Genomic DNA, 26,341 nt, shown 5'->3' on the forward strand with positions numbered 1-26,341 from the left:
TGTAATATTTATCACGACCACAATATAAAACATAAACATACCATGATAAATATTTGATCAACACCGTCCACCCTCAGGGCCGAACAGGGATAATAATTCAGCCAAGGCCAATCTCCACACATTCCAACCTGTTCTCACTCCCAACTCGTCAAATACCGCCGTTTTGTAAGTGCCCCTCAGCACCCGAAACCGACGCACGGAGGCACCCTTTAGCAACAGTATGTGACGAACCGGGCTTTCAACTAACTCCATTGTAAGTATTAATAGCGTGAGAGTCTGTTCAGGGCGAGCGGGAGGGGTGGTGGATGGGTCAAACAAACACAAGACTTTAAACTAGGAGGCCGTTGTTCGTGTCCCGTGACACAAACTAAAAAATAACACCAACTTATTTTGTCACGTTAGTCTTTAGTCACGTGACTCATCGGCGGTGGCAGCTGGTGGAATTGTTTCTAGGTAGGGCTGTGCACCATCCAATCAATTTCAGCAAACATCCCGGTATGATTTGATGCAAAAAAGTGAAGGTATCAAAAACACATTACTACTTTGCAGTTAAATAATCAACAATTATTTTATTCCAACAGGAGCAGTAAAGAATGCTTAGAAAAACACAACAGTATAACATGTACTCAGTGGTGGAAAGTAACTAAGTACATTTACTCAAGTACTGTACTTAAGTACAATTTTGAGGTACTAGTACTTTACTTGAATATTTCCATGTTCTTCTACTCCACTACATCTCAGAGGGAAATATTGTACTTTTCACTCCACTACATTGATTTAATAACTTTAGTTACTTTACAGATTCGGATTATTAATTAAAAATATAATCAACGAATAAATTATGTATTAGTATAGATTAAACTACCCAGCAGTATATAATAATAAATTATGTATTATTATAGATTAAACTACCTAGCAGTATATAAAGTCATTACAATGAGCTCCACCTTTACCAGCTGCAACATTAAAGTGATAAACACATTAATGCATCAATAAGTATATACCAATAATATACATTATTCTGCATAATGTGTACTTTTATGTTTGGTACTTTAAAGCTGAAGTGGGTGAGATTGGAGCAAATATGATTAAAAAAAGTATTTTTTATGAAACGGTCGCTATATGGTGACAGTAGTACATTAAACAGGTAACCTGAAAGAAATCATAACCCTAGCGCCCTCTATTGACCGGCCGCCACTGCTCATCGGTATCTTCAGCAAGGCCTATGGAAAGGAGGCTGTGTCACGCGTCAGCAACGCGTCGTATGTTTGGGGGTATTACACATGCGCAGTAAAATCTGGTCTGCCCTCGCCGAAATTCAGCCAATCGTAACGCACAACTGCAGCTTCAGTTACACTGCCCCATACAATGCCCCCATATACCACATATACCCCATACCCCAAGACCCGTGACCGCCCGTGACCCAGCCTCCTTTCCATAGGCCTTGATCGTCAGTCCTGTGAGTCGTTAGTCACGTGACTCGTTAGTATTGTCAGCTCCGCGAGTCACGTGAGTCACTATTCGGGGCGGCTGTGGCTCAGAGGGTAGAGAAGGTCGTCCACCAATCGGAAAGGTCAATGGTTCGATCCCCGGCTCCTCCAGTCATATGTCGAAGCCTAACTTCCTGTGGAAACAAAGTTTATTTTGAAAGGACACTTGGCATGTAAGAAGCATATATTAACACGCCGTCCCCGGTCTGTCCAAAAGTAAAGCAAGAGGGGTACTTATACCCCGTGCGTCGGTGTCCGATGACCAAGCAGCGGTATTTGATGAGCTGGGAGTGAGATTGTGTTGCACATTCACAACACGTACACTGCAACCGTTTTGTTGAATTATTTTTATTGTTAACCTATTGATTTAATCATGTAGATAATCCCATGACCATCTCATGAGCTCTCACATTGTCCCTCTATTTCTTTACAGTTTAGCTATCACAAGATGGATCCCACCATCACCCCACTTTGAATGTAGAGTAATATACAGTATGTATATTTACATATATATTTTTTTTGCTAGTTTATGACTAGCACTTAAATGATGCACATGTGCTCATGTTGACGCATGTGAGTGTTATAAAATTCTACAATGTTACTTCTTTAAAGCCACTGTCTTAAATTGATTTAATTAGTACGAATGTGTTGACAATAAATACCTGTTTTATTCACGGTACTCAGACTAATACCTCTTTTATGAAATCAAATTGTTCATAGTAAAATATTCTTATACTAAATAGAGTAAACCTGTTTTTAAACTTTCAATAATAATTATTAGGAAATAGTGTATAGCAGGAGGTTATATATAGTATAATAGTATAGCATCGTAATATAAAACACACTTACAGTGTCACATTCTAGACTAGAACATATTCACAGTGTCCTACCATAAACCACCATTACAATAGAGCAGTTATACTGAAGCACACACACGGTAAAGCTGTTTTACTGTAAAACATCATAACAGTAAAGGTACTGTTAACAGGTAATTGCGGTAATTTACTGGCGACAGTGTTGCCTGTCAATTACCATAAAAATACAATGAGAAGTCTAACTGTGCACATACATTTTGTCAAATAATGTAAGCTTTGGTGAATGAATGAGGCATAAATGACGACATTAACTTTAACAGATAAAGTTACATTTAATGTGCCATACCTGCAAGAGTGAAATTAATTGGGGATTTAGTCAAATTATTATTATTATTATAAAACTGTCTTTCCTCTCCTATATACGCTGTGATGATAATGTGCTCAGAAATTATCACAGTTTTTTTTTCCATTTTACCAGCAGCTGTCAGGACTAACAGTGTGACATGCTATGCCAAACATTCGTATAATGTTATATATCATTCTCTGAACACCTACAATGGCAAACATTTTATTGCCGAAAACAGTTAACAGGCAAACAATTTAGAAAATGCATGAATATATGTAATCATTTTAGCATTATACTTTGACCATAAAAAGAATGCAACCTTTATAGTCATTCACAGTTCACAAGAATCTACCGAGCTCTTTTGAATACCTGAAAGATCTTACATTTGATTTCTTTCGTCCGAAAACAGTACACCAAAGGATTTAAAAGACATGGACCGAGGATGGACCCGACCATTAAACCATGGCGAGCCTCAAGAGTTACTACCAAGCCTATCCTGGTCAAGACACTGTTGGTAAATAATGGACTGTAATAGCCCATTACTACGATTAAGTGACTCAAGCAAGTGGTGCCCATTTTTCTTTTGTCAATATTTGAGGATAATTTCACAAAAACTATTATCGAAAAGTATGACAGGCAAATAAAAGTGAAAGTAAAGAATATAAGAAAAAATAATATGACGGAAACCAGATTGAAATAGTACGTTTTGTCAACACAAGTAGTTCGCATTATGGCAGCATACTCACAGAAAGTGTACTTCAACTTTGAGTAGCAGTGAGGGAGAGGAAGCAGAGTTGCAGGAAGTACAGCCACAAAACCAGAAGCAACAATCCACAGAATATGTATAAGGACAAAAGTGCGAACATTTGTTAAATAACTGTGGTACCGAAGGGGAAAGCTAATAGCAATGAATCGATCAAATGCCATAGCCGATAAAGCAAACATCTCCATCACCCCTCCCAAGTGGAAAACAAACATCAAAGCTAAGCACGGCGCATACGATACAGTATTAACCCCAGCAACTAAAACCTGAATCATTATTGGACTGCTACTGGAGGTGTACATTATATCAACAACAGCAAGGTTGCAAATCAAAATATACATTGGTTTGTGTAATCTCTTGTCATAAATAATGAAGAGGATGTTGAACATATTGGCTAGAATGGATAGAACATAGGTAATCAATATAACCACACCAACTACCATAGGCCTTTTGGTTTTGTCAAAACCACCTATAATAAATTCTGTTACATTGATTGAAGCATTTTGCAAAGGCATATTCAACAAAATATCAAGATAAAGAAAAATGCAAAAAAGAAGTTGATAAAAAAAACAATTCTTAATGCAAAAGGTCATTCAAGATATTGTAAATCATAACCAACTATGAGCAGCTGTAGTCAGATTTTACAAAAATAACTCTGAGCTCAATCAAACAGCTTTCACTACAGCCAACAATGGAGTTTACCAGACAGGTTTTATAGCTCACGAGAAACTTTTCATTGGGCAGATCCATCGTCCAATCACATTGACGCCAGCTAATTTGAGCTAGTACCTGGCCAGTTTAAAGGTCACATATTATACTCCATTTAAACTAGTTATTATAGGTCTCAGACACCTCCAAACCATGTCTCTGAAGTTTTTTTTTCAAAAAAACAATCAGATCATGCATTCCAGCATGTCTCTATAACCTCTCTTTCAGCCCATTTCCAAAAGTGCTGATTTCTGTGTCTGTAGCCTCTGTCTCCTCCCACTCTGCTCTGATTGGTCAGCGTTTTCTGTCAATCAAACGTCCTCAACAACACAGCGTTACCCTCGCCCTCCCTCCCGGAGAAGCTCTCTCTCTCTCTCTCTCTCTCTCTCTCTCTCTCTCTCTCTCTCTCTCTCTCAATCAATGATCTTTTGCTGCCTCTTTGTAGCTCAGTGAAAGAAAAGAAAAAAAGAGAGAGAGAGAGAGAGAGAGAGAAACTACTTCACCCAGCGTACGTTACCGGAGGACTCTGATCAGAAATCGGCGACACATGATGAACATCTGCGGTCCAGATTCCAGGTTTTCCTGACGGTTTCTCTCAGGTAAATAATGCTGTTTATATCTCTGTTAGTTAGCTCAGTGTTTACCTCATGCATCAACTCTGTAAACCGTAAACATACACTCTGTTTTACGTCTGTCTTTACAGATCCATCTGTGAGAAATGACCGACAGAATCATCCCAGAGGAGAGCAGACAGCTGAGAGCAGATGGCTCTGTTTACATGGAGATACAGAGCTAACCCGGTAGCATGTAGCTAACCCGTTAGCATGTAGCTACATGCTAACGGGTTAGCTACATGCTACCGCTATGACACGGTGTGTAAACACAGCGACCATCAGGGTGGAAAATAGAAGATGTGAAACAGTAGTCAGTTCATTATTTCTGCTAAAAGATAAAGTATGGAAGATCAGAGTAATGGTATATTATTTACAGTAGTAGCTGTCTCTGTGTTACCATGACTACAGACCACCGGAGCTTAGCTTACCATAGTTTACCAGAGCTGAAGACTTTCTCCTGTACCATGTTAACATAACTAACTAGCAGGTGAGATGATTACAAATGCTGTGAATAATTTATTATTGTCATCTGTCAACTCAAATAAAGTTTGACTGTGAAACAGAAATGTGTTGTGTTGCTTACAAGTCACTATTTACTACCTGTATTCTGCTACATGCATGACATCAAATATGTATAATATATAAATATCATCTGTTTAAACAGTGTAATTACATAAAGCCTTTGTGAAAGAACATGTTATATTTAGATGATGGGAGTACATGAAGCCTGTTCTGCTGGTTCTTGCAGACTAACTGTAGGAGCTACTTTGCTCAAGTTCGGTTGAGGAGGAGAGACAGTGACGCGCTGTGGGGCGGGGTCAGCTACTGAAGGTTCTCTCTGGTTCGACCAGGAAACCCTCACGTGACTTGCATTCTCTAATGACGTCAAAATACAAGGAAAAAAGCGAATTTTTTTTCTGCACCCATTTCCAGACAAACGGAGGAGGAGAAAAAGAGAGAGGATGGTCTTTTATGATACTATGGTGGCCTGTAGACACACTGGGGACAGATATTGATGTCTAAAAGACATGGAAAAGTGCATTTTGCATAATAGGTGACCTTTAAGTTAATTAGCAAAATCCTGCTCAGAACTCCCATATTTGCTGAACAGCTCATCACAATGTTGCAGTGACTGTACACTGATACTACATTTAATCAGTCCTCGATTAATCATGAATAAATGATTTCATCAAAACATTTTCCTACATTTTCTTGAAAAACTGCAATAATAATAACTTATCATCAAAGTTTTACAGTTTCAATAGCTTTTTTATGTATTTCTATACAATATTCGATGTACACAATGCACAATGTATCACAATCATGTAAAACTAGACAACAAACACACTGTAAGACGTATTCTAAAATCAGTTAAAGGTCCCATAATGTAAAAAGTGAGATTTTCATGTCTTTTATATTATAAAGCAGGTTTAAGAGCTTTATAAATACTTTTAAACTATCAAAACGCTCAATATACGGAGAAACCCACACAGCCCGTATTCAGAAATTGTGCGTTTGAAACAAGCCGTTAGATTTCTGTCCATTTGTGATGTCACAAATCTGCAATATTTAGACCATTTCACAGTTTTAAACGTAAACATTCGAAATGTGTCCCAGTTTATTCCCTGTTGCAGTGTGTATGTGAATGACATCAGCTGACAGGATATAAACATGTACCCAAACTGTTGCCTAGCAACGCAATTCCATTGCAATTCCCTTGAAATGCACTAAAACTGTATTGTATTGTATGTTGACATAGCTGTCCCTTTAATATTTCTGGCTGTATTGGGCCACTGTGGGTTATTACAATGTTTTATGGAAACATCAGATTGAGAGAATTTTTGCCATATTGTGAGTACTTCAATTTTCCCAACTTGTCAAATACCGCCGTTTGGTAAGTGCCCCTCAGCACCCAAAACCGACGCACGGAGGCACCCTTTAGCAACAGTATGTGACAAACCGGGCTTTCAACTAACTCCATTGTAAGTATTAATAGCTTGAGAGTCTGTTCAGGGCGGGCGGGAGGGGTGGTGGATGGGTCAAGTCACGTCAGTCTTTAGTCACGTGACTCATCGGTATCGTCAGTCCTGTGAGTCGTTAGTCACGTGACTCGTTAGTATTGTCAACTCCACGAGTCACGTGAGTCACTAGTCGGGGTGGCTGTGGCTCAGAGGGTAGAGCAGGTCATCCACCAATCGGAAAGGTCAATGGTTCGATCCCCGGCTCATCCGGTCGTATGTCGAAGTGTTCTTGAGCAAGACACAGAACCCCAAATTGCTCCCGAAGGCTGAGCCATCGGTGTGTGAATGAGTATTTAGATTAGATCCTGATGGGCAAAGTTGGCACCTTGCATGGCCTCTGCCATCAGTGTATGAATGTATGTGTGGATGGGTGAATGCTGTCATGTAGTGTAAAGCTACACTACAGCTTTGGGTGGTCAGAAGACTAGAAAAGCGCTATATAAATGCAAGTCCATTCACCATTTAGTCACATGAGTCTCTATTCAGTGAAGTTAACGTCAACCACGACCGTTTCTTAACCCTAACTAAGCGGTTGTGTTGCCTAAACCTAACTTCCTGTGGAAACAAAGTTTATTTTGAAAGGACACTTGGCATGTAAGAAGCGTATATTAACACGCCGTCCCCGGTCCGTCCAAAAGTAAAGCAAGAGGGGTACTTATACCCCGTGCGTCGGTGTCCGATGACCAAGCAGCGGTATTTGATGAGCTGGGAGTGAGATTGTGTTGCACATTCACAACACGTACACTGTAACCATTTTGTTGAATTATGTTTACTGTTTATTATTTATTCCATTAACACATCTTTTAATTTTTATAATTACACACAAAAACTGCTTAAAAAACATCCAAAATAGTTAAAAACAGTTTATTGTCTATAGTTTCAAGAGTTAGTCAACCCCCCTCCACCACCACCACCACCTGACAGAAAAGAGTAAGCATGTCTTTATTTTTAATATCATCATCTGCTGTTTAAGGGTTGATGCCATTTATTAGGAGCTAGCTTCTCAGGGCCTCGGAGCTTAAACCTTTTACTACTGTCACAAATGTTATGTGTCTGGACCATCGTCACTTCAACTTAATTTGTTAACCTATTGATTTAATCATGTAGATAATCCCATGACCATCTCATGAGCTCTCACATTGTCCATCTATTTCTTTACAGCTTAGCTATCACAAGATGGATCCCACCACCATACCACCTTGGATGTAGAGTAATATACAGTATATATATTTATTTTGCTAGTCTATGACTAGCACTTAAAGGTCCCATATAATGCTTATTTTCAGGATCATACTTGTATTTTGTGTTTCTACTAGAACATGTTTACATGCTGTAATGTTCAAAAAACTCTTTATTTTCCTCACACTGTCGGCCTGAATATGCCTGCATTCACCCTCTGTCTTAAACGCTCTGTTTTAGCGCTGTTTGACGAAATTGCAACAGAATTGTGTTGCTAGGCAACAGCTTGGGCCCATGTGTACTTCCTGTCAGCTGATGTCATTCACATACACTGCAACCAGGAATAAACTGGGACACATTTAGAATGTTTACGTTTCAAATTGTGTCAAGGGTCTAAATATTGTATATTTGTGACATCACAAATGGACAGAAATCCTGACAGCTTGTTTCAAATTCAGAGTTTCTGAATACGGGCTGTCCGTATTTCCTTGTGGATTGAGCGTTCCGATACTTTCACAGTATTTATATAGGACTTAAGCCTGCTTTATAATAAAACAAACGTGAAAATCTCACTTTTTTATAATATGGGACCTTTAAATGAGGTTAATTGTGGACTCTAAAATTGCCCGTAGGTGTGAATGTGAGCGTGAATGGTTGTCTGTCTCTATGTGTCAGCCCTGCGATGGACTGGCGACCTGTCCAGGGTGTACCCTGCCTTCGCCCAATGTCGGCTGGGATCGGCTCCAGCCCCCCCGCGACCCCTAACGGGATAAGCGGTTGCAGATGGATGGATGGATGGGACCTTTAAATGATGCACATGTGCTCATGTTGACGCATGTGAGTGTTATAAAATTCTACAATGTTATTTCTTTAAAGCCACTGTCTTAAATTGATTTAATTAGTACAAATGTGTTGACAATAAATACCTGTTTTATTCACTGTACTCAGACTAATACCTCTTTAATGAAATCAAATTGTTTATAGTAAAATATTCTTATACTAAATAGAGTAAACCTGTTTTTAAAATAATTATTAGTGAATAGTGTATAGCAGGAGGTTATATATAGTATACTAGTATAGTATCGTAATATAAAACACACTTACAGTGTCATACTCTAGAACATATTCACAGTATCATAATATAAACCACCATTACAGTAAAGAATATAAAAAATGTTATATATCATTTTGAGAACACCTACAATGGCAAACATTTTATTGACGAAAACAGTTAACAGGTAAACAGTTTAGAAAATGCATGAATATATGTAATCATTTTAGCATAATACTTTGACCATAAAAAGAATGCAACCTTTATAGTCATTCACAGTTCACAAGAATCTACCGAGATCTTTTGAATACCTGAAAGATCTTACATTTGATTTCTTTTGTCTGAAAACAGTACACCACAGGATTTAAAAGACATGGACCGAGGATGGACCCGACCATTAAACCATGGCGAGCCTCAAGAGTTAATACCAAGCCTATCCTGGTCAAGACACTGCTGATAAATATTGGACCGTAATAGCCCATTACTACGATTAAGTGACTCAAGCAAGTGGTGCCCATTTTTCTTTTGTCAATATTTGAGGATAATTTCACAAAAACTATTATCGAAAAGTATGACAGGCAAATAAAAGTGAAAGTAAAGAATATAAGAAAAAATAATATGACGGAAACCAGATTGAAATAGTACGTTTTGTCAACACAAGTAGTTCGCATTATGGCAGCATACTCACAGAAAGTGTACTTCAGCTTTGAGTAGCAGTGAGGGAGAGGAAGCAGAGTTGCAGGAAGTACAGCCACAAAACCAGAAGCAACAATCCACAGAATATGTATAAGGACAAAAGTGCGAACATTTGTTAAATAACTGTGGTACCGAAGGGGAAAGCTAATAGCAATCAATCGATCAAATGCCATAGCCGATAAAGCAAACATCTCCATCACCCCTCCCAAGTGGAAAACAAACATCAGAACTAAGCACGGCGCATACGATACAGTATTAACCCCAGCAACTAAAACCTGAATCATTATTGGACTGCTACTGGAGGTGTACATTATATCAACAACAGCAAGGTTGCAAATCAAAATATACATTGGTTTGTGTAATCTCTTGTCATAAATAATGAAGAGGATGTTGAACATATTGGCTAGAATGGATAGAACATAGGTAATCAATATAACCACACCAACTACCATAGGTCTTTTGGTTTTGTCAAAACCACCTATAATAAATTCTGTTACATTGATTGAAGCATTTTGCAAAGGCATATTCAACAAAATATCAAGATAAAGAAAAATGCAAAAAAGAAGTTGATAAAAAAAACAATTCTTAATGCAAAAGGTCATTCAAGATATTGTAAATCATAACCAACTATGAGCAGCTGTAGTCAGATTTTACAAAAATAACTCTGAGCTCAATCAAACAGCTTTCACTACAGCCAACAATGGAGTTTACCAGACAGGTTTTATGGCTCACGAGAAACTTTTCATTGGGCGGATCCATCGTCCAATCACATTGACGCCAGCTAATTTGAGCTAGTACCTGGCCAGTTTAAGTTAATTAGCAAAATCCTGCTCAGAACTCCCATATTTGCTGAACAGCTCATCACAATGTTGCAGTGACTGTACACTGATACTACATTTAATCAATCCTCGATTAATCATGAATAAATGATTTCATCAAAACATTTTCCTACATTTTCTTGAAAAACTGCAATAATAATAACTTATCATCAAAGTTTTACAGTTTCAATAGCTTTTTTATGTATTTCTATACAATATTCAATGTACACAATGCACAATGTATCACAACCATGTAAAACTAGACAACAAACACGCTGTAAGACGTATTCTAAAATCAGTTAAAGGTCCCATAATGTAAAAAGTGAGATTTTCATGTCTTTTATATTATAAAGCAGGTTTAAGAGCTTTATAAATACTTTTAAACTATCAAAACGCTCAATATACGGAGAAACCCACACAGCCCGTATTCAGAAATTGTGCGTTTGAAACAAGCCGTTAGATTTCTGTCCATTTGTGATGTCACAAATCTGCAATATTTAGACCATTTCACAGTTTTAAACGTAAACATTCGAAATGTGTCCCAGTTTATTCCCTGTTGCAGTGTGTATGTGAATGACATCAGCTGACAGGATATAAACATGTACCCAAACTGTTGCCTAGCAACGCAATTCCATTGCAATTCCCTTGAAATGCACTAAAACTGTATTGTATTGTATGTTGACATAGCTGTCCCTTTAATATTTCTGGCTGTATTGGGCCACTGTGGGTTATTACAATGTTTTATGGAAACATCAGATTGAGAGAATTTTTGCCATATTGTGAGTACTTCAATTTTCAGTCAGTCTTTAGTCACGTGACTCATCGGTATCGTCAGTCCTGTGAGTCGTTAGTCACGTGACTCGTTAGTATTGTCAAATCCACGAGTCACGTGAGTCACTAGTCGGGGTGGCTGTGGCTCAGAGGGTAGAGCAGGTCATCCACCAATCGGAAAGGTCAATGGTTCGATCCCCGGCTCATCCGGTCATATGTCGAAGTGTTCTTGAGCAAGACACAGAACCCCAAATTGCTCCCGAAGGCTGAGCCATTGGTGTGTGAATGAATATTTAGATTAGATCCTGATGGGCAAAGTTGGCACCTTGCATGGCCTCTGCCATCAGTGTATGAATGTATGTGTGGATGGGTGAATGCTGACATGTAGTGTAAAGCTACACTACAGCTTTGGGTGGTCAGAAGACTAGAAAAGCGCTATATAAATGCAGGTCCATTCACCATTTAGTCACATGAGTCTCTATTCAGTGAAGTTAACGTCAACCACGACCGTTTCTTAACCCTAACTAAGCAGTTGTGTTGCCTAAACCTAACTTCCTGTGGAAACAAAGTTTATTTTGAAAGGACACTTGGCATGTAAGAAGCGTATATTAACACGCCGTCCCCGGTCCGTCCAAAAGTAAAGCAAGAGGGGTACTTATACCCCGTGCGTCGGTGTCCGATGACCAAGCAGTGGTATTTGATGAGCTGGGAGTGAGATTGTGTTGCACATTCACAACACGTACACTGTAACCATTTTGTTGAATTATGTTTACTGTTTATTATTTATTCCATTAACACATCTTTTAATTTTTATAATTACACACAAAAACTGCTTAAAAAACATCCAAAATAGTTAAAAACAGTTTATTGTCTATAGTTTCAAGAGTTAGTCAACCCCCCTCCACCACCACCACCACCTGACAGAAAAGAGTAAGCATGTCTTTATTTTTAATATCATCATCTGCTGTTTAAGGGTTGATGCCATTTATTAGGAGCCGGTTTCTCAGGGCCTCGGAGCTTAAAGCTTTTACTACTGCCACATATGTTATGTGTCTGGACCATCGTCACTTCAACTTAATTTGTTAACCTATTGATTTAATCATGTAGATAGAGTTTACCAGACAGGTTTCATGGCTCACTAATACAGAAACTTTTCATTGGGCAGATCCATCGTCCAATCACATTGACGACAGCTAATTTGAGCTAGTACCTGGCGAATTTAAGTTAATTAGCAAAATCCTGCTCAGAAATACCCCCCCCCATATGCCACATATAAGTGGTCAATCAATCAGTTAATAAATTATAATTAATTGTGAAAGTGTATAAGGTCTTAGAACATTATGATGGAAGCATATGATGGCCATTCCCATGCTCAATTATGTCTCATAAATGGTTTGTACCATTTGTTACACAGATTTGGTGCAGAATTTCGAGAAATGATACAAAATTTATAAAAATGATCACAAATCCCTCCAAAATAGCACATTAAGACACCAAGACCTTGAGGAATACCATAGAAAAAGCCATGCTGTGATTTGGTATCAAAAACTTTTGATTTGATTTATGTGAGAATTGCATTTTTCTGCAATTGGATGGCGAGCACCTCTGTTCCGGAAACTGCTCAGAAACCACCTTATTGTCAATATACCTAGTTGAGCCATCAAGCAACTTCAACATGGAGAGGCCTTTTATCACCCCTTTCACAGCAATGGCCAGGGTTGGACCAGGGTTATCTGACCACTGGTCAGGACAATTCAGATATGACATGTGTCGCAACCCGGGCAGGGGGGGGGGGGGGGTTTACACCTCTGGAAGATTACAGAGAGAGGGGATGATAGTTGCATCATCAATGTGTGCAAAAACGTAAAATGTTACAGAATGATGCATGTTTTTAGTATAGTACACACAGCATTTTTAGCTTTATAAAATGTTTAACTATGTTGTATGTATGAAGCTGTAATGTATGCAAAAACATACAGACAACATACTGTACAGATTTACAGTATCTATTCATCAACATGAACCTTTTTTCCTCTGTCTATCTATATACAGTACCCATTTATCATATATTTGAGTACATTATGCTATGGTAAATGGTAAATGGACTTGCATTTATATCGCGCTTTTCTAGTCTTCCGACCACTCAAAGCGCTTTACGCTACATGTCAGCATTCACCCATACACACACCTAAGGTGCCAACTTTGCCCATTACAAATTGAAAATGTGCAAAGATGCTTTACAAACAGATGCACGTACAGCTGGCGGTACCGTGAGGTGGTTGGCTTATTATCAACACGGTGTTTCCGTGTAAAGTTACGGCTGTCGCCTCTCTCATTCAGCAGCCAGCAGCCTCCTAAACCTCGATGTCTCGCCACACATCCGTGTTGTTCTCGTCCGTCGTTCACCTCCGGTGTGTCTGAAAACATTCCTGCTGCTGTCCTATCGTTTGTTTATGAGCCACGGCGACCTGTGACAGGCTAGCATGACTTGGTTGGTACCAAAAGATTTCTTATGCCTGATTTATACTTCTGCATCTGTGCACCTACAGTATGTGTTTTGTGCAGGATGCTGTGGGCAGATTTGAGTGAAAGGTCTCAACAACTAATTTGAATTGTTATAACTGTGGTGTTCCCCCTGACTTTTGGTTTATGAACAAATACTAGAAAACTGAAGACATTCCTATTATCCTCATCTGTAATTTGTGTTTAATGCTAACATACTAAATTAAGATAGTGACCAATGTGAACATTATAGTAGCTCCATGTAGTTTAATTGCTTCAAATCTAACATCTTGTAAACCCAAACCTCAACAAACCTATGTCATTTTTGAGTCCTGGACCAAATGAATTCTTCATAAGCAAGTAATGTACAATCTATCTATTGATGTTGTGTTCCACAGCTTAACAATTTACCATCAAAAAGTTTTGTCTTGGAGGCAGAGTGACGTGTTTGTTTTAGGGCTATCATGATACTCAGAAGCAACAACACAAATGAGCTCCAAGGGGAAGCTAATTAGTGTCTCGTGTGTGTTTGTGTGTGTTTGTGTGTGTGTGTGTGTGTGTGTGTGTGTGTGTGTGTGTGTGTGTGTGTGTGTGTGTGTGTGTGTGTGTGTGCGTGTGTGTGTGCGTCTTTGTACCTTAGTGAATTATCATTTCAAAACAGTCTTATGCAATGTTGTTTTCCCCAGAATGGACATGATCCAAACACTGTGTTTCACATATATCTTCTGTCGAACAAATTCTTTTCTCCAACTATTTCGGGAACATCAACTCTTTCATATGTTATTTACACATGAACTGACAACTGAGTAACAGTAAGTTCCATAGATTTGGGAAAGGCAAAATACAAATGCTGTGTGGCACAAAATGCCAGGAAGAAGTGTACTGTAGCCTGTAAGGCAGCGATACACAAAGCCTTAAGCCTCACTGGTCAAAATACATTTGTTCATGGAGGCAAGCACTGCGTAGTTCTTCCACATTAAAAACTCACCCATTCAATGAGTGTATATATGAAACAGTAATGAAAAATCCCCATCACAAAGTCCCAAAGACCAAATCATATTTCTTTATCATATATATATAGTATATATAAATATATATATTTTATATATTTAGCAATGTTCCCCAGCTGGTAGAAACAGGAGCAGACCAAACAATTTACATGCTGGCCATAGAAAGGCCTACATTTTGTTAATAGATTTAACAAAAGAGCAAAAAGAACCAAGACTTTCTATCAGGAAGTCGTTGCTTTCTAGAAAAGCAACAGACCCTCATATTTAAAAAGCTGTAACCAGCAAATCTTTGACATTTTAATTGATAACTGACTGTTGTCATTGACTAATTAATTACAGGGCAACATCCATCCACTCTGTTTATTCTTTTTTTTTTAAGAAAAGAATGTTAATGAAAAGACTCAAGGTAGCCTTGTCTTGCATCTCAAATTAGTTTTGTGCTTTTGCTTCCATCTTTAGAGAAAACTGAATACAGGTTTTACCATTTGAGTAGATGAAGCTTCTGTTAAGCACTGCTAACAACTAGGGCTAGGGCGATACCATACCTATTATGATATTCAATATATTGTGATATATTGCATTCCTGTAAGCGAGGCGATATAATGCGATTTTTTTTAATCTAATTTTAGGAAAACTGTCATAGTATAAAAAACACGCCACCATATGCATAAAATCTTAGTAAAAAAAGGTACTTTTTTATGCAATTCACATTTATCAAAGTCCCTGTAACATCCAACATCATAGCACTACTTAAAGAGGGCTCATACACTGAGATGGTGCATCTCTTTGCAAATTAAATAAAGTATTGACTGAGTTAATCTTCACATGTAAACTATTAAAAATTGATACAATCGTTACATTATCACAAAACATAATATTGCGATACTCAATATTTTTTATATTTTCTTACACCCCTACTAACAACACTAATCATGCTGCTACTTCCATTTTTACCATTACATTACCCATACTGAAACTACAACTACCACAATAACTGTAGTAATAATAACAACCACATGTCCAACAACTTAAGGCATGGAACTCAAACGCCAAAAGACTTCACATTTCATGTTTATCATTTGCTTGTAACGTAATGCTCAGATTAAACATGCCCTACAGTATGCGCTGAGAGACCACCATTAAACTCTAGGGATATTAACACTCCCTCCTCAGTATCAACTTAAGTACACATTGGGGTATTGTTCAAGTGCAACTGTTTACTCCAGTGGGATATATCATCCATTAGCATTATTAAATTAATGGTTCTTCCAAATAACCATCATGGCTATGCACAGCATGAACAGGGTTTCCCCACTGAACAATTTAATATGTGTTAATTATTGGTAGAAAGTAGGATATTAAAGCCAGAGTTGGTAATCTTTTTCAAAAACATTTTTGTTAGATTTGTTGAAATTCCCATTACATCCCGACAGCAATCAATAAATCAAACGCTCTGATATAAAAAAATAAATAAAATCTGGTATCTGTGGCTGTTGCAGGACTGTAATAAACCCGTCCAATCATTTCATTTGACCCGAATGAAGTGATTGGGCGTGCTACGTGCCTGTCTACCTACCTACGTATCTGCGCACTCATTGCGCATCTCCAGAGTCTTCCAAAAGCTGCTAGCTTGACAACTGTGAGTACTAACAATAGCCATGTTCATGGTTTACGTTCATTATAGGGTTGTAACGGTACGTGTAATCGTATTGAACCGTTCGGTATAGGACGCAACGTCCCTTCGGTGAGCCCTGTGACCCAAACAGCTGTTTATGTCTACTATTTAAACTCGCAGAATAGAAATTCTGAAGCGCAAGTTTTACCCGGAAAGTTTTAGCAGTGCACCAGTTGTTGTCAGCTAGAGCAGGCTAGTCGGTTTAGCCCGGTTAGCCGGGTTAATCAAGCTCAATGGATGACGATTTATGTCAAACTCTATGCAGACACTGTTAAACTGAAGTCGGGTATATCTCTGGATACACTTCAAACATTTAATTTACGACGGCATCACCCGAATATGTCAATTAGCGGAATGAAACAAAAATGGACTGGATGGTGAGTCTGTCTACCCACAGCGTTCAAGCAGCCTCCCACTGCAGATTCAGTGTGCCAAAGTAACTAATGCTATAGTGTTTATGGCTGTGTATGCTACCACACTCGATCATAGACAATACAGAATTAAATCATCTGGTCAAAGTGTTTTGAGTCCCGCCACAATGTGCCTTCACCCTTCACGTGTGCATTTCAGTCAGTTCGTAGTACCTGCCCCCCAATTATAAACTGGTCAGAGTCGTATGATGGAGCATTACAAAATCAGAATCAGAAATACTTTATTAATCCCTTAAAAGGAAATTGGGGTCAGTTACATTGCATTTGCATTACAGACATTTGTGTTACTTATTTTAGCTATTTGTTAATTTTTCATTGACAATATGCCAGTATTTGAATGCCTTAAATGCCTGTAAATAAGAATTGTGACCAATGAGCAACTGTTTAATGTTTATCATTTTCAATATAAATTAAAAAAAAACTTTATTTTCTGCATTTTCTTTGTTTTCCCTATTTTACCGAAAACATACTGAACTGTGACCCCAAAACTGAGGTACATACCGAACTGTGAGTTTTGTGTACCGTTACACCCCTTATTCATTAAGATATGTTTACGTTCATAGTGATCATTTTGGGGGATTGGAGGGAGACGTGAAGGTCAGGTCAAGGTCAGTGTTGCAGACTTGGTGACTGTCTCGCTAGATTTAGTGACTTTTGGAGCTCATACTGTTGCCTACTTTCATTGGAAAACAGTTGGCAACACTGGGCTGGGTTTTTCCTACTGAGAAATAAGAAACTTATAAGACTAAAATAACTCTTACTATTAGTGTTTTTCACCAAGAGTGACAGTGGCAAGAGAAACCTTTTTTTCCCCCCCTTTAACGGGAAGGAACCTTGAGCAGAACCAGGCTGTGGGTGGGCTGCCATCTGCCTTGACCAGTTGGGTAGAGAGAGAGAGAGAGAGAGAGAGAGAGAGAGAGAGAGAGAGAGAGAGAGAGAGAGAGAGAGAGAGTTAGTGATCCACAGAGAATAAAGAAAGGATGGATAAGGACCTTCATCACAAGGCATGCTGCCCGAAGTCTTTTTAACAGCTGAGTCAGCAGGTGAAATCAGCAGAGTATGCTGCCAAACTCTTTGAGAAAGGTAAGCGTAAAAGGTTGAGTCCTAGAATTTGATACAGCCAGATAAAGTCTTATAAGAGTTGCTCATACTTTGTTATATTTATTCTGTTTAATGCTTTATAATTTATGAACTGGTTGAGAGTGCAAAGACAATGAATTATACATCAGATAAATAATGCTATTTAATTGCTATTGTATAAATGTGTTGACTCACTTCCCCCATATTTCCTTTTCAGTGTGTTTAGGAAAGCATCTACTCCATCATGCCAGAGGGAAATCATAGCATTGTGACTGAATTTATCCTTACTGGATTCCCTGGACTTCATCCAGAGTACGAAGGCCTTGTCTCTGCAGTATTGTTCTTAGTTTATGTCTTGACTGTGACAGGCAATGTTACAATTCTTTTTTTATTTGCTACCGACCGCAGCCTTCATAAGCCGATGTATTATATCATTCTAAATCTGAGTACATGCGACATCCTCTTTAGCACAACTACTTTACCTAAGATTATCAGTAAGTATTGGTTTCAATCAGGGACCATTCAATTCACTGCTTGCTTTGTCCAAATGTACTTTGTTCACTATCTCGGTACAGTGAATTCCTGTATTCTCTTCCTGATGGCTTTAGACAGGTATTTAGCGATCTGCCATCCTCTCAAATATCCCCTTGTTCTTAAAAACTCCACTATCCAAATTCTCAGTATTACAACATGGATTGTTGCCAATGTTGCCAATTTAAGTACAGTTATTAGGGCCTACCCTCTTCCTTACTGTGCCTCAAACATAATCAACCACTGCTACTGTGATCATATTGGTATAACAATCCTAGCATGCACTGACAGGGCCCCTTATGGTGTTCCTGCTTTTGCGGTTGCAATGGTAATGTTACTGGGACCTCTGGCATTCATAATCTTCTCATATTGCTCTATAATTATAGCAGTATTTAAGATGGCAAATTTACAAAGTCGTATAAAAACTCTTTCCACTTGCAGTACACAGCTGATTATAATCTCACTCTATTATTTACCCAGATGTTTTGTATATTTAGCCAGCAATGTTGGCATTAAATTTAGTGCTGATGTGCGAATAGTAATTATCATGCTGTATAGCCTTTTCCCTCCCATGATTAATCCACTTATATACTGTTTGAGAGCTAAAGACATGAGAGAAAGCTTGTGGAAGCGATTCAACAGAAGAGCTTTACCACAAAAAGCACAAGTTTCAGCTATTAGTAACTGATAAGCCAATGCATTATTCAATGTTTTTCTTTCTTTTTTTCTAAGCATCTCTCTTTGTGAGGACTGGACTGTGTCATAAAAAATATTGATTATGGGTTAACTGAAAATCAAAGCTGTCACAACGGTAACCATGTCATTTTGAAACATGTTTTAATTTAAACCAAGTCTATCCTTAGAGGGAAGCAAAAGGTTTCTTTCATCTGCTATATCGATATATTCAATTAATTGAATGAAAGACCTGGGTGGTGGTTCACATTTTTAAAAGAGGGGACCAAAGAGTGTGCTCGAATTATTGGGGTATCACACCGGTCAGCCAGAAAGTTTATTCCAGGGTTCTGGAAAGGAGACTCAGACCGATTGTCGATCCAGGAGCCGCAATGCAGATTCCGTCCTGGCTGTGGAACAGTGGACCAGCTCTTTTGGTGGGGGGGTCATGGGAGTTTACCTATCCAGTCCACGGCCCTGTTCAGACCTGGCATTAACATGCGTCCTGAGTGATCCGATCACAAGTGGACAGCTTTAAGTCTGATCTCAAGTGGACAGCTTTAAGTACGTCTGTTCACGTCTGGCATTAGAATGTGTCTCCACATGCGTCTTGAGTGACCACTTGTGATCGGATCTCACTTCTCGCTCTATATGCAAATAAACACGTAGTAAACACACGGCTAATACAGCTGACGTTGTGATGTAATATTACATGAATGTCAGTAGTAATATCCTACATATTTGTGAATTCAGGTACATTTTATTAACATAAAATAAAAGGTTATTGTACCAGCAGTCCCCGGGGAAGGGGACCTCCATGCCACCGACACCGTTGCCTCCGCCAGAGAGCCGAGATGAGAGCGGGCGGGCGGGTGTTAGCTACGTTCAAAGCACCGGGACAAAAACACCGACACATCACAGACAGTATCACAATAATGCACTTTGCGTGCCTAGTCTGATAGCAGATATGTGGCCTATTGATAAGATATATTTTAATAAAATACAGTTGTACCGGATACAGTGGAGCACAGAAGCCGTTTCCATGCCGCAAGGCGTCTGCCTGTCTATTCACATGAGGAGCGTAGTTGTGTAGGCAGTCCTTCATTGTGGCCCAGGACACATTTGCGTACACTAAAAGAATGTGGCCGTATGTGGCCCAGACCACCTCTGAATGTGGTCTGAGCGATCAGATCTCAGTGCATCCTCAATGCGTCTTGAGTGCGTTCACACCTGTACTTAGAGCTGTCCACGTGATTGGATCACTCAGGACACATGTTAATACCAGGTCTGAGCAGGGCTCACATGTGTTTTGTGGACTTGGAGATGGCAGTCAACCGTGTCCCTTGGGGAGTCTATTGGGGGGTACTGCAAGAGTATGGGACCGTTGCTACGAGCCATCCGGCCTTTGTATAATGAATGAATGAATGACTTTATTTCTAACATAAAAATAAATAAAAACAGATACTAAAGATTAACAAATAAAACAAGAGTATTAGTGTCCAAAAAGGAGTAGGTAGAAGTAAAACTTATATTTCCCCACCCCTTTCTCACTTCTCCTCTATTAACTCATATATCATAGAATGATAATATAATATAATATATAAACTATCCCAAGTTTATTTACAACCCAAATATCCATCTGCAGTTTTTTGTATAGCTTTTTAAATTGATTTATATTTGTGCTCTGCTCCCTTTTGTAGTATGCATAATGGTTGTAAGTTGCTTTTATAAGTGTTACCCCAAACCTCCACACAGTAATTCAGATATGGTGATACAAGTGAAGAATACAGAATGTGCAGTGATTCATGGTCCAGTATGTTTTTTGTTTTCCCTAAAACTGCTATGCTCTTTGCCAGCTTTGTTCTTACATAATTTATCTGAGGTTTCCAGCAGATTTTGTGGTCCAGTATCACACCCAGAAATTTATTTTCATATACTCTTTCAATACTAACATCATCTATCATCATTTGTACTTGTATGTCTATTTTTCTGTTTCCAAATAAAATACATTTTGTTTTGTCCAAATTTAATGACTCAATTTGTTTCTGTCAAAACACCGTTGCAATTTTCTCATTTCTGTTGTGCCACCTCCAAAAGCTGCTGCAGATTTTCGCCAGAACAAAAAATATTGGTGTCATCCGCAAATAAAACAAAATTCAGTGTCCTTGATACCCTGCATATGTCATTTACTGTTTATACAAAATAAACAGGTTTGGACCCAATACTGACCACTGTGGGACCCCACAAGTAATATCTAAGCATATTGATTTGTAATCCCCTACTTGCACATACTGCTGCCTGTTTCCTATATATAACAAAAGCAAGTGCTGTGTCCGTATACTCGGCACAAAGTCGAACACGTTTTAAGTTGGTGTTGGCCTCCACCAGGGTTGTCTCTTGTCAATGATTCTGTTTGTGATATTCATGGACAGCATCTCAAGGTGCAGCTGGGGGGAGGAGTGTGTCCGGTTTTGGGACCTCAGATTTGCGTCTATGCTTTTTGCAGATGTGTTTCGGTTAGACCCTGTCTCCCAAAAAATTACATTCCCATACAACCAAACTGTACCCTCAATTACGTTTAGAGGGAAACATATTTTGTCCTGTATTACGGTTACAGTTTTAAATAGTTTTAAACACGTGGTTAACGTTGTAAATTGAAACCTAACACAAAAAAAAACGCAACAACACTAGTTAGTTAGCTAGGATCATCCATTAGCATTATTAAATTAATGGTTCTTCCAAATAACCATCATGGCTATGCACAGCATGAACAATGTTTCCCCACTGAACAATTTAATATGTGTTAATTATTGGTAGAAAGTAGGATATTAAAGCCAGAGTTGGTAATCTTTTTCAAAAACATTTTTGTTAGATTTTTTGAAATTCCCATTACATCCCGACAGCAATCAATAAATCAAACGCTCTGATATTAAGAAAAAGAAATACAATCTGGTATCTGTGGCTGTTGCAGGACTGTAATAAACCCGTCCAATCATTCATTGACCCGAATGAAGTGATTGGGCGTGCTACGTGCCTGTCTACCTACCTACCTATCTGCGCACTCATTGCGCATCTCCAGAGTCTTCCCCAAGCTGCTAGCTTGACAACTGTGAGTACTAACAATAGCCATGTTCATGGTTTACGTTCATTATAGGGGTGTAACGGTACGTGTAATCGTATTGAACCGTTCAGTATAGGACGCAACGTCCCTTCGGTGAGCCCTGTGACCCAAACAGCTGTTTATGTCTACTATTTAAACTCGCAGAATAGAAATTCTGAAGCGCAAGTTTTACCCGGAAAGTTTTAGCAGTGCACCAGTTGTTGTCAGCTAGAGCAGGCTAGTCGGTTTAGCCCGGTTAGCCGGGTTAATCAAGCTCAATGGATGACGATTTATGTCAAACTCTATGCAGACACTGTTAAACTGAAGTCGGGTATATCTCTGGATACACTTCAAACATTTAATTTATGACGGCATCACCCGAATATGTCAATTAGCGGAATGAAACAAAAATGGACTGGATGGTGAGTCTGTCTACCCACAGCGTTCAAGCAGCCTCCCACTGCAGATTCAGTGTGCCAAAGTAACTAATGCTATAGTGTTTATGGCTGTGTAGGCTACCACACTCGATCATAGACAATACAGAATTAAATCATCTGGTCAAAGTGTTTTGAGTCCCGCCACAATGTGCCTTCACCCTTCACGTGTGCATTTCAGTCAGTTTGTTGTACCTGCCCCTGTGGGAGCGCAAGCTGCAGTTGAGGAATTATAAACTGGTCGGAGTCATATGATGGAGCATTACGGAGTCAGAATCAGAAATACTTTATTGACCCCTGGAAGGAAATTGGGGTACATTTACATTACATTTGCATTACAGACATTTGTGTCACTTATTTTTGCTATTTATTATTTTTTTATTGACAATATGCCAGTATTTGAATGCCTTAAATGCCTGTAAATAAGAATTGTGGCCAATGAGCAACTGTTTAACGTTTATCATTTTCAATATAAATAAAAAAAAACACGTTATTTTCTGCATTTTCTTTGTTTTCCCTATTTTACCGAAAACATACTGAACCGTGACCCCAAAACTGAGGTACATACCGAACTGTGAGTTTTGTGTACCGTTACACCCCTTATTCATTAAGATATGTTTACGTTCATAGTGATCATTTTGGGGGATTGGAGAGAGACCTGAAGGTCAGGTCAAGGTCAGTGTTGCAGACTTGGTGACTGTCTCGCTAGATTTAGTGACTTTTGGAGCTCATGCTGTTGGCTACTTTCATTGGAAAACAGTTGGCAACACTGGGCTGGGTTTTTCCTACCGAGAAATAAGAAACTTATAAGACTAAAATTACTCTTACTATTAGTGTTTTTCACCAAGAGTGATAGTGGCAAGAAAAAAACTTCTTTTTTTTTCCCCTTTAATGGGAAGGAACCTTGAGCAGAACCAGGCTGTGGGTGGGCGGCCATCTGCCTTGACCAGTTGGGTAGAGAGAGAGAGAGAGAGAGAGAGAGAGAGAGAGAGAGAGAGAGAGTTAGTGATCCACAGAGAATAAAGAAAGGATGGATAAGGACCTTCATCACAAGGCATGCTGCCCAAAGTCTTTTTAACAGCTGAGTCAGCAGGTGAAATCAGCAGAGTATGCTGCCAAACTCTTTGAGAAAGGTAAGCGTAAAAGGTTGAGTCCTAGAATTTGATACAGCCAGATAAAGTCTTATAAGAGTTGCTCATACTTTGTTATATTTATTCTGTTTAATGCTTTATAATTTATGAACTGGTTGAGAGTGCAAAGACAATGAATTATACATCAGATAAATAATGCTATTTAATTGCTATTGTATAAATGTGTTGACTCACTTCCCCCATATTTCCTTTTCAGTGTGTTTAGGAAAGCATCTACTCCATCATGCCAGAGGGAAATCATAGCATTGTGACTGAATTTATCCTTACTGGATTCCCTGGACTTCATCCAGAGTACGAAGGCCTTGTCTCTGCAGTATTGTTCTTAGTTTATGTCTTGACTGTGACAGGCAACGTTACAATTCTTTTTTTATTTGCTACCGACCGCAGCCTTCATAAGCCGATGTATTATATCATTCTAAATCTGAGCACATGCGACATCCTCTTCAGCACAACTACTTTACCTAAGATTATCAGTAAGTATTGGTTTCAATCAGGGACCATTCAATTCACTGCTTGCTTTGTCCAAATGTACTTTGTTCACTATCTCGGTACAGTGAATTCCTGTATTCTCTTCCTGATGGCTTTAGACAGGTATTTAGCGATCTGCCATCCTCTCAAATATCCCCTTGTTCTTAAAAACTCCACTATCCAAATTCTCAGTATTACAGCATGGATTGTTGCCAAGCACGGCCCTTTAATGTTAGTTATTAGGGCCTACCCTCTTCCTTACTGTGCCTCAAACATAATCAACCACTGCTACTGTGATCATATTGGTATAACAATCCTAGCATGCACTGACAGGGCCCCTTATGGTGTTCCTGCTTTTGCGGATGCAATGGTAATGTTACTGGGACCTCTGGCATTCATAATCTTCTCATATTGCTCTATAATTATAGCAGTATTTAAGATGGCAAATTTACAAAGTCGTATAAAAACTCTTTCCACTTGCAGTACACAGCTGATTATAATCTCACTCTATTATTTACCCAGATGTTTTGTATATTTAGCCAGCAATGTTGGCATTAAATTTAGTGCTGATGTGCGAATAGTAATTATCACGCTGTATAGCCTTTTCCCTCCCATGATTAATCCACTTATATACTGCTTGAGAGCTAAAGACATGAGAGAAAGCTTGTGGAAGCGATTCAACAGAAGAGCTGTACCACGAAAAGCACAAGTTTCAGCTATTAGTAACTGATAAGCCAATGCATTATTCAATGTTTTTCTTTCTTTTTCTTACAACCATCTCTCTTTGTGAGGACTGGACTATGTCATACAAAATATTAATTTTGGGTTAACTGAAAATCAAAGCTGTCACAACGGTAACCATGTCATTTTGAAACATGTTTTAATTTAAACCAAGTTTATCCTTAGAGGGAAGCAAAAGGTTTCTTTCATCTGCTATATCGATATATTCAATTAATTGAATGAAAGACCGGGGTGGTGGTTCACATTTTTAAAAGAGGGGACCAAAGGGTGTGCTCCAATTAGTGGGGTATCACACTGGTCAGCCAGAAAGTTTATTCCAGGGTTCTGGAAAAGAGAGTCAGACCGATTGTCGGATGCAGATTCCATCCTGGCTGTGGAACAGTGGACCAGCTCTTTTGGTGGGGGGGTCATGGGAGTTTACCTATCCAGTCCACGGCCCTGTTCAGACCTGGCATTAACATCCATCCTGAGTGATCCGATCACAAGTGGACAGCTTTAAGTCTGATCTCAAGTGGACAGCTTTACGTCTGGCATTAGAATGTGTCTCCACATGCGTCTTGAGTGACCACTTGTGATCGGATCTCACTTCCCCACTCTGTATGCAAATAAACACATAGTAAACACACGGCTAATACAGCTGACGTTGTGATGTTCTATAACATGAATGTCAGTAGTAATATACATATACATATTTGTGAATTCAGGTACATTTTATTAACATAAAATAAAAGGTTATTGTACCAGCAGTCCCCGGGGAAGGGGACCTCCATGCCGTTGCAACACCGTTGCCTTTGCCAGAGAGCTGAGATGAGAGTAGGTGGGCGGGTGTCAGCTCCGTACAAAGCACTGGAGCAAAAATACCGACACATCACAGACAGTATCACAATAATGCACTTTGCGTGCCTAGTCTGATAGCAGATATGTGGCCTATTGATAAGATATATTGTAATAAAATACAGTTGTACCGACAGGATACAGTGGAGCACAGAAGCCGTTTCCATGCCGCAAAGCGTCTACCTGTCTATTCACATGAGGAGCGCAGTTGTGTAGGCGGTCTTTCAATGTGGCCCAGGACACATTTGCGTACACGCTGCTAAAAGAATGTGGTCATATGCCCGGACCACCTCTGAATGTGGTCTGTGCGATCGGATCTCAACGCATCCTCAATGCGTCTTGAGTGCGTTCACACCTGTACTTAGAGCTGTCCACGTGATTGGATCACTCAGGACGCATGTTAATACCAGGTCTGAACAGGGCTCACATGTGTTTTGTGG

The 26,341-nt window shown here is 39.0% G+C and overlaps 4 protein-coding genes across 4 annotated transcripts; 2 read left to right on the forward strand and 2 right to left on the reverse strand.

Moving 5' to 3' along the window:
* Window positions 1–2,676: 2,676 nt before the first annotated feature.
* On the reverse strand, window positions 2,677–4,063 carry LOC141770834 (olfactory receptor 13G1-like). Its single transcript, XM_074640682.1, has one exon. It carries the CDS (start codon window positions 3,927–3,929, stop codon window positions 3,000–3,002), a length of 930 nt encoding a protein of 309 aa, XP_074496783.1. The 5' UTR covers window positions 3,930–4,063; the 3' UTR covers window positions 2,677–2,999.
* A 3,596-nt stretch (window positions 4,064–7,659) lies between these two features.
* LOC141770835 (olfactory receptor 6N2-like) lies at window positions 7,660–10,063 on the reverse strand. Its single transcript, XM_074640683.1, has 2 exons — window positions 8,739–10,063; window positions 7,660–8,527 (listed from the first exon to the last, which is right to left on the reverse strand). The coding sequence occupies exon 1, from the start codon at window positions 10,031–10,033 to the stop codon at window positions 9,278–9,280; it is 756 nt and encodes a 251-aa protein (XP_074496784.1). The 5' UTR covers window positions 10,034–10,063; the 3' UTR covers window positions 7,660–8,527; window positions 8,739–9,277.
* Window positions 10,064–18,214: 8,151 nt separating this feature from the next.
* Window positions 18,215–19,189, forward strand: LOC141770836 (olfactory receptor 2AT4-like). The gene has a single exon (XM_074640684.1). It carries the CDS (start codon window positions 18,215–18,217, stop codon window positions 19,187–19,189), a length of 975 nt encoding a protein of 324 aa, XP_074496785.1.
* A 4,892-nt stretch (window positions 19,190–24,081) lies between these two features.
* On the forward strand, window positions 24,082–25,056 carry LOC141770837 (olfactory receptor 2AT4-like). Its single transcript, XM_074640685.1, has one exon. It carries the CDS (start codon window positions 24,082–24,084, stop codon window positions 25,054–25,056), a length of 975 nt encoding a protein of 324 aa, XP_074496786.1.
* The last annotated feature ends 1,285 nt before the right edge of the window (window positions 25,057–26,341 follow it).

The sequence above is a fragment of the Sebastes fasciatus genome, chromosome 7 (assembly GCF_043250625.1).
Source record: "Sebastes fasciatus isolate fSebFas1 chromosome 7, fSebFas1.pri, whole genome shotgun sequence".
Classification (NCBI taxonomy): domain Eukaryota; kingdom Metazoa; phylum Chordata; class Actinopteri; order Perciformes; family Sebastidae; genus Sebastes; species Sebastes fasciatus.

What these genes read in the sequence shown, in the direction of transcription:
- LOC141770836 (XM_074640684.1), top strand. Translation starts at nt 18,215, where the DNA reads ATGCCAGAGGGAAATCATAGCATTGTGACTGAATTTATCCTTACTGGA.
- LOC141770837 (XM_074640685.1), top strand. Translation starts at nt 24,082, where the DNA reads ATGCCAGAGGGAAATCATAGCATTGTGACTGAATTTATCCTTACTGGA.
- LOC141770835 (XM_074640683.1), bottom strand. Translation starts at nt 10,033, where the DNA reads ATGTATATTTTGATTTGCAACCTTGCTGTTGTTGATATAATGTACACC.
- LOC141770834 (XM_074640682.1), bottom strand. Translation starts at nt 3,929, where the DNA reads ATGCCTTTGCAAAATGCTTCAATCAATGTAACAGAATTTATTATAGGT.